Source organism: Python bivittatus, unplaced genomic scaffold (assembly GCF_059951505.1).
Source record: "Python bivittatus isolate LINGU-HERP-01145 unplaced genomic scaffold, Pbiv_v1 ctg000810_np1212, whole genome shotgun sequence".
Taxonomy (NCBI): domain Eukaryota; kingdom Metazoa; phylum Chordata; class Lepidosauria; order Squamata; family Pythonidae; genus Python; species Python bivittatus.
Window position 1 is genome coordinate 1,833,648 of NW_028277111.1, and position 13,240 is coordinate 1,846,887.

General features: G+C 48.5%; 1 protein-coding gene across 1 annotated transcript; it reads right to left on the bottom strand.

Moving 5' to 3' along the window:
• Window positions 1–2,454: 2,454 nt before the first annotated feature.
• Window positions 2,455–13,026, bottom strand: LOC103053482 (uncharacterized). Its single transcript, XM_088129594.1, has 5 exons — window positions 12,566–13,026; window positions 10,343–11,200; window positions 8,603–8,717; window positions 6,760–6,852; window positions 2,455–4,098 (listed from the first exon to the last, which is right to left on the bottom strand). The coding sequence occupies exons 2-5, from the start codon at window positions 11,135–11,137 to the stop codon at window positions 3,308–3,310; spliced, it is 1,794 nt and encodes a 597-aa protein (XP_087985720.1). The 5' UTR covers window positions 11,138–11,200; window positions 12,566–13,026; the 3' UTR covers window positions 2,455–3,307.
• Between the last annotated feature and the right edge of the window lie 214 nt (window positions 13,027–13,240).

Below are 13,240 nucleotides of genomic sequence, written 5' to 3' on the forward strand. Positions count from 1 at the left end.
GGTTATTAAGTGTGTCATGTGAATCCAGCAGCAAACTAGCTAAGCACATTTTGGAGCAGTGGTTTTCAACCTTGGCCACTTGAAGATGCATGGACTTCAACTCCCAGAATTCCCCAGCCATGAATTCTGGGAGTTGAAGTCCGTGCATCTTCAAATGGCCAAGGTTGAGAAACACTGTTTTGGAGAATCCCTTCACTGGCCAGCTCTCTTCCCTGCCTCCCCACACTGCAAAGCTGTATCCCCTGGAGGGAAAGGACCCACCTGGCTTTGCCCCACCCTCTCTCACGCTTTCTGTGGCCTCTCTAGGAAGCCGTGCTCAGTCACTTTAACCCTTTGAAGCCTTCCGGGATGTTTGGGGAGCTTGATTTTTCAACACTGAAAGATTGGAGCCTGGCAGGGGCTGATGGTTCTGGTAGTCGTACCGCTGAGAATTCTTCAGGAGAGCAGCGGAATAAAAATATAATAAGTAAATAAGCCCATATATAGGCGGGCCTGTCCGTCCAGCCACTGCTGTTTCAGAGGAACTATAGCAGCATTTTTCGAAAGATGCTTGGACTTCAACTCCCAGAATTCCCTAGCCAGCATGCTGGCTAGGGAATTCTGGGAGTTGAAGTCCACACATCTTAAAGTTGCTGAGGTTGAGAAATACTGCTTTAGATTTCCAAGATGGGAACTACTATGCTGCCTGGGGATTATTGCTATTGTAGTCCAACACATTTGGAGGACTCTGGGTTGGGCTGGGAAAAATCTGCTGAGGGGGAGGGACATTAAGACCAGAAATTGCATATCCTAACAGATGCGTCAAGGGGCTGACTCTGCTTCGTGGTGCGATCAGAAGCACTGCTTGAGCTCAGAGGTTCATTTTAGGGAACGCTGGCAGCTGACTCAGGGCAGACCCCAACCTGTTCTCCTTCGTAGTCTGCAGAGTCTGCTATGACTTCTGGGGTGTCAGCTGGGGGCTGGGGGGAATCTTTCCCATCAGCTGGTACCTCACCCTTTAAAATAGAAAAAAAATGCTTGGGATTCAACCCGATACACAAGCTTCGTGTACACCTTTCACTGCAGTCTTGGCTGCCGAAAACTAGGGTGGGGGAAAAACTGAGCATCAGACCCCCCCAAAGTATAGCAGGAGTGAGCCCTTATAAATCATATTATATAGTGACTGTGTTCTCACATCCCAGGGTTTGCTTAACCATGACTGACTAAATAAAACACATCTGGCCAGGTTCACACATCACCCTAAGTTGTATCCAAAGAAACCATTTCAGGACTTAGTGGAGTGTTTAAATCCAGTCCCTGTATGTGAACAAAACCTGAAATTGAAGTATGGTGCACAGTGATGTGCTCCAGGTTAATGATTTTAGAACGAATCCTTCCTTCCTTCCTTCCTCCCTTCCTCAGCCCCTAATTTTCCATTTTTTTCACTCCTTTCAGTCATCATTCAACAATCCATGGCAGCTGTTTTTCCCCACCTTGTTTGGTTTGTAATGGTTTCTCAAGTTTTTCTGACCTTCTTCAAACCGTGAGGTCCCCTTCAAACTGCTAATGCCCTCTTCACAAGGGTGGAACCATTTTGGCAACCACAGGAAGGGCACTCACAGCCCAAAGATTGGGAACCAAAGAAATGACCAAGAAGACTGGAAGTTAAAGCCCTGGGATTTCATTTTTCAGGGCCTCCCTTATACTCCTCACAAGTTTTTTTGGGGAAAAAAAAAGCTTGCTCATTAAAATTAAATATTCAGTGCACTCCTTGCTGGGCTAACTTTCTACTTGCGAGGCATTTGAAACATTGGGGAGCATTTCACAAAGCTGATCTTCCATCTGGGCTAGGAAGTGGGACAACCTGCTTAACTCCAACATGTATGCAACACGCATCAATCCAAGTAAGGATGAGGAAACTTGCCACGTGCCATTCTGCGGCAACTATTTCCTCTCCAGCAAATTGGGCTACTAGTCACACCCATGAACGGGAGATGGGAAGAGCCAGAATCCAAAGAAAATAGAGGGACAGAGCATTCTCCTCCATCCCACCATAAATTTTCTATCAGAAATCTGCTTTCCCTGCATCCTGTTTTATTTTATTTTATTTTGCTATTTATAAACTCATATACCAGAAGAATTTAAAGAGACCTGGAAGATCGAGTTCAACCCTCTGTTCAGTGCAAGAGTCCACCACTATAGCATCGCAGCCTTTGTTTAAATGCCTCCAGCAAAAAAGAGTCTTTGCCTCTTCCCATCAGCAAATTCTTCCTGATGAAGAATCATAAAATACTATGAATCGGAAGGGATTTTGGAGATCACCTAGTCAACCCCCTGTCCTGTAGAGGAATCCACCATTACAGCATCCTCAACAGATGCTGTCTGGCGTGTTGAAACGTCTCCAGCAAAGGAGCGTCCGCTGTCTCCTGATGCACCCCCTAACTTATTACAAAAAAATAAGAAATGAGGTGACAATAAAATGTTGCAAATAGACTGCTTTTTATGGTGATCCAACAACATATTCCAGTCCATTCCAGTCCATTCAGTTCTGACTGAAACAACTAAACATCAGAAATGGGTACTCAAGATGACTTTTTTTTTCTGTCCCGTTTTTTTTTTCCTTTTTTTTGGTTTTGTTTTATGTTATACCGTTTAAGATTGTTAGCCTGTAGGTTTTACTGATTTTACCTAAGCCGTCCTGGGAGGCTTTTTGGGTGAAGCACAAGATAAATCTGCTTTAGATCATCATAATTGCCTTTATAAAATCATATACGTAATTCACAAGCAAGTGGAAGTCTGAACTTGCTTGCTTTCCTCTTCTTCCCCCAACAAAGAAACAAAACCACTCCTGTTTTTATAATTTAACTGACTGGGGGAAAATAACAGAAGGTTTCTAAACATTTGTCTTCCTTCTCACTATTTTTATCCTTTCTTCTTTTTACATAAACGTTTCCAGCCCACCCTTCTAATACATAGGCATTGGTGGCTATGACGACCACGGTGAAAAATTTATCTGAAAAGGCTTTTATTACCATCTGAGCATTTATACAGCTTTATTAAGATGCAGAGGTGTGAGTTACACTTACTCACTGTCTCTAGAAAAGTTCGCTCTTGTGATTTCTCACTTGGGGGATTCTCTGATGAGAGAAAAAGGACTGCATTCAAATTTAAATTATTCCAAATTCAGGTTCTGTCCCAGTCCTGCCAATTTAGGAACTTGGCCCCCCAACACGCTCCTGAAAAATCATGTCGCTTTTATTCTGAAAAAGATGGGGTGTCACTTCTCGTTTTGTAAGCACCACTTGCGGCTTGTCCCCCGTGCAAATTCTCAGGTGCTGAACAGGACTTGATTTATCACAAAAGTTTTTGCCACTGTCTGATTTCCACCTTGATCTTTCCCCATGTGGATTTTCTGATGAGTAGCGAGGCAGTCGCCCCTGCTGAAGCTCTTCCCGCATTCAGGACACTGATACGGTTTCACCCCCGTGTGAAGTCGCTGATGCCGGATCAGGTCCGAGTTCTGACTGAAACTCTTCTCACACTCAGAGCATTTGTAAGGTTTCTCCCTAGTGTGGATCCGCTGATGCCTAATGAGGCTCGAATGGGCACTTAAGCTTAAGCCGCAGTCGGAACAGCTAAATGGTTTCTGTCCTGTGTGCATCCTCAGGTGCATATCCAAGATGGATTTACGAAGGAAACTCTTGCCACAATTGGAGCAGTCGTAGAGTTTCTCCAACCGGTGGACCCTCTGGTGGGACGTCAGGTTCGCTTTGTGACTGAAGCTCTTGCCACAGTCCAAGCATTTATGGGGCAGCTCGCGGCTGTGGAGTCTTTGATGGAGGGCGACCCCCTTCCCAAAGGTCGAGTTTTTACTTGGTCTCTCCTCTGGGATGCCAACGAGGCACCTGTTTTTCCGCTTCTTCCGCTGCTTTTCCTGAGGCACTGGAACTTCATCCAAATCAGCAGCCTGCCCTGACACCGATTTATCCTTTTCTCCTGCTTGATCACCCTCCTGCATCTGTGGGTCATCTGGATTCCAGGTGATTTCTCTCAGGGCTTTGCATCTGGCTCCTTCTAACTGTTTGTGCATTTCACCCCCATCCTCCTTCTTTGAGACGTCTTCTGGAACAGTGAGAGACACCAAATGAAATACCATGCATGGCATAGATAGGCCTGCGTGTCAGAAAATCAACTGTTTTTTTGCTCCTCAATATAATATATGCACTGCTTTTCCCCAGTAGGGAGGACAACTAGCATTCCCATCTTTTGGCCAGAGAGAGTGTATGAAAGCTCAGCATAGCTCTTTTGCATACTGTGAACACAACACTTGTTTCGGAATTTGTTCCGTACGCAAGATACAATGAGGTGTTCAGAGCTTGTTTAGAAAGTTTCACCACAAATAGCAATGGGACCTTGAAACAGATTGAAACTTTGTACTCTTATTTTTTTGTCATATGACCACTAAAGTGGCTAGGATGGTGGTCTGGTTGAGTGCTATTTGCTAGCTAACCTACAGAAAAATTGGCCAACAGGATGATTTTTAAAATGTAATTTGGCAAAATATTTCTCACAGAGAACTACTAAGCAATCTTTTTGTAGTCTGTTGTTTAAACAATTTAAGAACCACATCTTTAGCCAACTGTTCTGTAATTTGGGTGGTAAGTAGCACTCCCAATGGACAACCATGCCACCTACCTTAGTGGCCCTATAATGAAAATGAGGGAGCAACAGTACAGGTAGTCCTCGCTTACCAACCATTCATTCAGTGACCGAAGTTAAGATGATGCTGAAAAAGGAGACTTAAAGCACCCCCACAGTCACATGACTGCAATCTGGGTGCTTGGCAACCGGCTCGCACTTACAACAGTTGCAGCATCCCAGGTCACCTGGTCGCCATTTGTGACCTTCCTTTCCCACAAGCAAAGTCAATGGGGAAGCCAACAGGGAAGGTCACAAGTCACTCCAGTAAGTCGTTCGCACTCTTCCCCTCCTGGCAATAGGCACCCCCAACCCTGCCACAGTCACACAGCATACCATGCCATACCTGCCTGCTGGTGAGCCACCTGGGACTCACTTAATGACCCATGATCCTCACTTAATGACGGCAACAGGGAGTGCCAGGACTGCTATTGCTAAGCAATCTGGTCATGTGATGTCATACTTTACGACCACTTAGCGATGGAAATTCCGGTCCCAATTACCATAGTTAACCAAGGACTACATGTATGTTTCATGCTCCTTTACTTCCTAAAGCAGAACAGTTTGGTGTAGTGGTGAAGGTGCTGGACTAGAAAGCAGGAGACTGTCCTAGTCCTGCCTGAGGCATGAAAACCATCTGGGTGACCAGTCCCTCTCTCTCAACTCAATCCACCTCACAGGGTTGTTGTGGGGAAAATAGGAGGCAGAAGTACCAGTAGTCCTTGAATTACTATGGCAATTGGGATCAGAATCTCCATTGCTAAGCAATGTGGTCATAAAGCACATCACATGACCACACTGCTTAGTGACGGAAATCCTGGCACTCACTGTTACTGTCGTTAAGCAGATTTCACCAGTCATTAACCAAGGACCCACCCCAATCCAGGCCATTCCAGGCTTGGTCCCTGCCAGTCTTGAGCCTCAATAAGGTAAGGGACTGTCTTCTCTTCAACTTCCCCCACTCACCTATCTTCCCTCCATCTCTGCCCTTTTGGCCGCCCTGCACTCTGCCACCTCTGCTGACCTTGCCGCCCTGCGTTCTGCTCACCCTGCCACCCCTGCCTGAAGCCTCAGAAGCCCTCCAAAACCTTGCAAGAAGGCTGCGCCCAATTTGGACAAGGGACAGGTGCAGGCTTGGGAAGAAGGCCTGGCACGGCCAGCAGCTGCCTCGTGAAGGGCCAGGCAGGGCGTGCCTTGTCGGCAGTGGCAGGAAGAAGACAGTGAAGGTGAGCTGGGGGTGGCAGGGCCAGCAAGTGCAGGGTGGCGAAAAGGGCAGAGATGGGGGGGAGATAGGCGGGTGGGGGAGTTGGAGTGCCCCTGTGGTCGTAAGTGCAGGTGGGCTGCCAAATGCCCGAATTTTGATCATGTGACTATGGGGGCACTATAACTGCTGTAATTGCAGGGACTGGGTGTAACTACCATTTGTTCAGCACCGCCAAAACTTCAAATGGTCACTGAACAAACGGTCATAACTTGAGGACTACCTGTATTAGGTATGTTCACCACCGATAAACAGATAGATAGAAAAGTGAGATAAAAATAGCAACAACAACAACAACATCTTGAATGTTATTCTGTGACAACATGGAATACTATATGTTAAATCAGAAATATTCAATTCACCAAGACCCTTCTATTTTTATTTCTAAGGAGACAATCTTTGTAGGCAAAGTCTCTTTTTGATTCCTGGGGACTTCATGCACACATCCAAAATTATTTTTTAAAATTTCTAATCTAATCAACAACCCTATAATTTCCTGGTGGTCCCCCATCCAAGTGCTAAGTCTGACCCTGCTTAACTCCAAGCCCAGGTAAAGGTGACAAAAAAGTACAGGGTTGCAGACTGATTAGCACAATCCGTGGTCCCCCCCCCCCCCCCCCGTTTTATTATTTTTCTAACTTCCTATTTTGGTCTGCATTTAATCTCCCACCACTTGGCTTTTTGGATAACTGTGAGATTTCGAATTAGGAGAGGTTATAAAATCTGTGATTTTACATACTGGTATTCAAGGGCATCTGATCTAATGTGAGAGGAACCCATCTCACCGATATCACAATTGTTAAACAAAGATGCCTGTTCACCTGCAGATTTTTCTTCTTCTGAACTCTGAAAAAATGTCTCTTTTTTCTCTTCCAGCCAGGAGAAGACATCACGCTGGGGTATTGGTGGTCCTTCTGCAGTAGGTAGCAAAAAAGCAATACAGAGAAATGGGTTAATTTCTCCATTTCTCGCTATTATAGACAAATATTCCAGTCCTTAAGAACAAGAATTTGTGGTCCTCACCTGTCCCATTAATCTAAGCTCAGAATGGCCATCAAGTAAAACCTATGAGCTACGGACACAAATACAGTTCACGATTCTATCTCTTAGGATAGGGTTCCTCGACCATGGGAACTTGGGTGCCTGGGGAATTCTGGGAGTTGAAGGCCACCTATCTTAAAGTTCTCAGGGTTGAGAAACACTGCTATAGCCCTTTGTTACCTATGCCAAATCAGTGGTAAAATACATCAATCTCACACCCATTTCCCCTGGAGCAATGTTTCTTAACCTTGGCTGGGGAATTCTGGAAGTTGAAGTCCACCCGTCTTAAAGTTGCCAAGGTCGAGGAACCCTGTCTTAGGAAACCTGTAGTAGCAGACCACTGACCTTGCCAAAGAGCTAGACTAGATGACCTTTGAGTTCTCACTGAATATTTCTGTAACAGTTTGCTTGGAGGACTCGTGGGTTCCTTGGCGTCTCAGGGACTTCCTCATCAAAAACAATTTCACCTATTGCCCCTCAAAGGTGGGTTTGGGGCTGAGGCCCTGCTCTCCACTGTATTCAGCGCTAGGCAAGAGTTTCTCCCATTTTTCAAGCTGGGGGTCCTGTGCAACTTCAGCAATTGGAAACCATCGAGCTGGGGAAAAATATTGAGATTCTGTCCCAAGGAAGTTTACTCCTGGGGGTTGGAGAATGAAAATCTGGGTGGGGGAAGAGGAAGGAGGAGGACAATAAAGAAAAATAGGTTCCTTTCAAAAGTCTCAGGCAGTGAGACAGATGTTTCCAAGGTGGCACCTTCTAGATGTGCTGGACTACAATCCCATTATCCTATGCTGTGTGTTACTGGTGGGGATAGGGGTTGTAATCCCACACATCGGGAAAGGGCCAAACTGGGGACAGCCTCAGTAGCAGTTGCCAAATATCCAAGTGCAGAAGGAAACAAAAAGGTGCCCGTTGCACATACTGGATCAGAATTCAGCTTGTAGATATTTTTTCAACAAAATGAGAGGTTGCCTTTCTGCAAGTTTGCTTGGGGATGGGTGGAGCTTATGAAGAGGTCATGGAATGTTTACAAACATTCTACCTTCTCCATGCTGAATCCCGGGTGAAAATTAAATAGGTGTCACAAGGAACCCAGAGAAGGACCAGCTCATAGAGAATATCAAGAACCCGAATTAGGACCACAGAATCATAGAATAGTAGAGTTGGAAGAGACCACCAGGATCATCTGTCCAACCTTCTGCCATGTCCAGAAAAACAAGTTAAACCATCCTCCAGAGGTGGCTGTTCAGCCTCTTCTTAAAATCCTCCGAAGAAGGAGAACACAGCCTCTGTAAGAAGATTTGTACAGATCTTACTGCCAGGACATGTTTCCTTAGATTTCAATGAGATCTAGGGAGCTCCAACTTATGGCCATTATTGCTGGTCCTAGTTTCTGTGGCCATGGAAAACAGGGCCACTGAGGCCACTGAGGGTTCAAATTAAAGTATCTTGGACAGGCAGCTATGTGAATTCCTCTCCTCCACTCTCTCTCAGTTTTCCCAGGAGCCCGGTGATTTTTAGGAAGAGAGGAGTTCCCCAGCTCCCTTACGGGAGAGGAGGGATTCCAGTGCAGCAAGGAACCTCCGTGATCCAAGACCTGGAATACAAACACACACTCCTTACCTAACAAGGTGGCATGTCCATCGCTGCCTTCCTGCTTCGATTCAGCATAGAGGGGTCCCTGTCCAGGCCCTGGGGGAGTCCAGGAGAAAACAGCCTGGGCCTCCTCCAAGGCCCCCTATGAGATCCAAAAAGGAACAAGTCACAGATGGGGTTAAATAGTACAATCTGACCCTTTTCTCTGCTCAGTACTTGGAACTCAGCCAAGGAAGAAATTGGAATAGAGTTGCTTGGTGAACCATAAAGAGGCTTTTACGGACATTCTTTGGAAGATCAAGCGAAATTCCACACAAGCTGAATTCACAGATCTATCTAGGAAGGCTGTGCAGCTCCAGGAGAAGACACAGCTGCTTTAAAGGGTTGCAGACAAGGGGCTGCATGTGTCTTTCACATCTGCTCCGAAGCACCTGTTTGCCTTCAAGCACTGCTGAGTCCCCCACTCCAGCACAGGGGAGGGGTCAGTATGAGGGTTGGAGGGCCTAATATATACAAGTAGTCCTCACTTACCGACCGCAATTGGAACTGGCAACTCTGTTGCTAAGCGACAGTCGTAAAGTGAAAAATCACATGACTGCGCCCAACTTACAATGGCAGTTTGTCAGTTCCGGCTGCGATCATTAAGCAAATCACCCACAGTTGTTGAGTGCAATGTCATGTGACCATGACTTGCAATTTCCTTCCAGCTTCCCCATTGACTTTGCTTGTGGGAAGCCACCAGGGAAGGTCACAAATGGCGATCATGTGACAATGGGATGCTGCAACCATTGTGCCGGTTGCCAAGTGTCCAAATCATGATCACATGACCGCAGGGACACTGAGAGGGCCACAGCTTTCTATGGCCCATCAGTGAGGGTAGGAATTTGGGGCCCTCCAGATGTCGGACTTCAGCTGCAATCACCCAGATCCAGCCACCCAGACTCTCTCTCTCTCTCTCTCCATCCAATTTATATGCCTGCCCATCTCTCCAACCCACTCCGGGCGGTGAACAAGATAAAAACAAAGAATTCCATTAAACCAACAAAATCAAATAAAACTACATCGAGGCTCAGTAAAACCAGAAAACCACTAATCACATACACCCATACCAGAGCCCCAATACTAACATCCTAACCCCAATGTCTGTGGGAAAGGCCAAGACTTTCTGGTCAGAGATCAAGGATGATGGGAGAAGTAATCCTACACATCTGGAGGTCCACAGGTTGTCCACATTTGTTACAGACTTGCAGGCCCTGGGGTCAGAACCTCATTAATGGTGGCTCCCACATTACAGGTAGTCCTCATTTAGCGACTGCCTTGTTCAGCAACCATACGCAGTTACAATGGTGATGAAAAAATTTACAACCAATCCTTGCATTGATGACCTTCCCAGGTCTGTAAAGAAAAGGAACGCTTAAGTCAGACTGCATGCACACCTGTAGTTTCACTTAGCGACCACTTCGCTTAATGACCAAGCTGCCAGTCCCAATTGTGGCCACTAAATGAGGACTACCTGCATTTTTCAATCTGTATTTGATTAACTATTGTGTTGCTGATGAAAAGATGGCTTTAAAGTTGAAGATTTTAAATGGCTGTTTTTTATATACCAATACATAAAGACCGCTGCTCAGCTTGTGCTGCCCGCACTGCTCCTGACTGCATTAATAGAAAATGCAAAATCAGAATGGTTCTCCTGTTCGAAAGCAGGAGCGTCTCCTCACAGGGCCCACGTCTCTTGGAAGAACGCAGCCAACAGGTCAAACTCACCTGCTTTTCCTTCCGCTGAGCCTCTCGCTGCCTCAAAAGGAAATCCTCCGCCAGGGCCACCGCTTCAGCACAGGTTTCCATGCCACACTCACACACCCAGGTCTGCATTTCTGGGGGAAGGATGGCCAGAAACTGTTCCAAGACCAGCAGCTCCACGATCTGCTCTTTGCTGTTCTTCTCGGTCTTCAGCCACTGGCGGCAGAGTTCCTGCAGCCGGGCATAGACAGCTCTCGGCCCGTCGGCCTCCCAGTAGCCAAACTGCCGGAAGCGCTGGCGAATCTTCTCTCTGCTCAGAGCGTCCCCCCGCAAGATGGCTGTCTTCACTTTCCCATAGTCCTCTCGGTCTCCAGCCTCTAACTTATCAAAGGCCTGCTTGGCTTCTCCCCGGAGTGCGGGCAAGAGCCGAGCCACCCACTCCTCCCTGGGCCACCGACAGGCCTCGGCCACTTGCTCGAAGGAGCCCAGGAAGGTCTTGGCGTCTTCCCATAAGGAAGGGTCCTCTGGAAAATGGGCGACTCCCCAGCCTGAATGAGAGGACTCCACTGTCCGCAGAAAAGTCTGCCACTGGACTTCCCAGTGCTGGGCCACGTTCTCTCCTGATTCCTCCTTCACCTGAGGCAGGATGGCCTGCCCACGGGGCCTTCCGGTATTTCCCTCCAGAGATTTGCCTCGTCCTCTCAAGCCCCCACTGGACTTGGTCTTGCAATCGACAATGACCCCCTGAGGGATTTCTCCAACGCGTCTGGATGGCTCTCCCAGCGGGCAACCTGGAGACCCTTCTCCTTCCATTTTCATCCTTGGAGACCTTCACCAAGATGGTGGTAGCACAGGGCAGAACATCCAGGAATCAAGGACCACCTGGGAAGACACGAGTAGGAGAGTCCCAAACCGGTTTGCCACAATGATTAAAAATAACATTCTGGACCTCTGATGCACTGGCAAAATTATAAAGCTGTATTATTGAATTTTGGGAGTCCATAAAGAGCCATACTATTTATTCAAAGAATCCCATCCTCCTCCTTCCTTCGAACATGAAATTCGGTGTTGCGCATGCAAATGGAAGAGTGGACCCGATGAAAATCAATGTGCTTATTTGTAATTTTGCAAAGGCACCGCTTCTCATCACCTAATACCAGGCTGAATTGATATGCGAAGACAAGATGAAACAGGGTTTGCTTTCCAGATACAAGTGCCACATTCCATCAGATGACCTGCACATATGCATCTCATTTAGCTTAGAACAGTGTTTCTCAATCTTGGGAACCTTAAGCTGGGTGGACTTCCACTCCCAGAATTCCCCAGCCAGTCCCGATGTGCATGCTGACTGAGGAATTCTGGGAGTTGAAGTCCACCCATCTTAAAGTTCCCAAGGTTGAGAAACACTGGACTAGAACAGGGTTCCACAACCTTGGCAACTTGAAGATGTGTGGACTTCAACTCCCAGAATTCCCCAGCCAGCCATGCTGGCTGGGGAATTCTGGGAGTTGTAGTCCACACATCAAATCGGCAAGGTTGAGGAACCCTGACCTAGAACACTGTTTCCAGCTGAGTGGAGGCTTGTGAAATTTACCCAGTGAGAAAGAGAAAGAAGATGCCTCTGAATTACGGATTTGGAGACGGTTGCAAAGAGCACCACGGGCCGCAAAAAAAGCCCATCAATCTCGGTTCAAGGAAAGGCTGACCCCAGGCCATCCAAAGCAAAGAGTCACATACTTTGGGCACTGCAGCCAAGCAGATCTCACACTAAAATAAAATTTAAAAAGCCACCTATGCTGGGCACGGCTGAGGGTGGACGGAGAGGCAGACATGCTGGATCGCTGGGAGTGGGGTCCGAGAAAACGCAGACTCTCTTGGCGAGCGCGACAAGGGATTCCCACGGTCAGCCCAGGTGACCTGCGCGCCGACCTCGCTTGAGCGCCCCGCCGCGTGGACACCCAAGCGCTTGGCTGCGGGTCGCCCAACGAGCGGGCGCCTCCGTCGCTCCTTGCGCGCCGCCCTCCCAGGCCGGGACCCCGCGCCCGCCTTCCTGGTCCTGCCCCGCTCTCCCCCACCAGGCGCCCCCCGGAGCCGCTCCAGCCTCGCGAGGTCCGTCCTGGCCGGGGGAAAGGGCTCCGCCCCCGGAGCGGGAAAGGGGCTTTCCGCGCAGCCGGGGGCCCGCCGGAGGGGCCGAGGCGCCCGCCCGCCGGCCGGCCGCTCTCCGCTCGCCCGGGCTGCGCAACTCACTTCTCCCGCAGGCACCGCGACCTTCCGCTCCGCCCGGGCCGGCGGCAGGGAGCCTCGGGCGGCACGAGGCAAAGCCCGCAGCCCCTGCTTTGCTCGGCCCTTCTAGGACGCGGGACTCCCTGCCTCTCTGGAGTTAACCCCTTGGAGCGCCGCGCGGGCTCTTCGGAGGCGTCTCTGCGCCTTCCCGGACGGCGAAGGCTGGATGCAATTTCTTTTTTTTAAAATGCTCGACCAACTTTCGGTGTCGTCAAGAATCGGCTGCCTTGAAACGGCGGGGGGGGCGGCTTTGGAACAGGACTCTTTGCATGTTCAGACGCCGTCCACTTGATTAGAACCGCGATGGGCCCGTCGGCGTGTCGCTTGTCATCGTGGGAACTGGCGACGATACGTGTACGGATCTGGGAGCGTAACTGGAAAAGGATACGTGTCGCTTGTCAACGTTGGGACTGGGGATAGTCTTCCCCCGCGCCGCCCCCCCCCCCCAGCCGGCAAATCAAAGCGGGTTGCAGCATCTGGCCGACTTTAGCATTCCCCAAACCTTTGCAGAGTCGACCTGGTGAACTAGGGAAGTCGAAAAGCCCCTGGGAAGAAAGCCGTGGGAAAGCACTTCCGTATGGTCAGGGAGAAAACGAATGGGAATCTAAAGCAGATTTGACTGTATAAACTCAGCCCGTT

Coding starts and splice junctions, on each gene's coding strand:
- LOC103053482 (XM_088129594.1), bottom strand. CDS start 11,137: ATGAAAATGGAAGGAGAAGGGTCTCCAGGTTGCCCGCTGGGAGAGCCA. Junction 8,718..10,342: donor CTCAGCGGAAGGAAAAGCAG/GTGAGTTTGACC, acceptor TGGATCTCATAG/GGGGCCTTGGAGGAGGCCCA. Junction 4,099..6,759: donor AGAAGAAGAAAAATCTGCAG/GTGAACAGGCAT, acceptor CTGTTCCAGAAG/ACGTCTCAAAGAAGGAGGAT.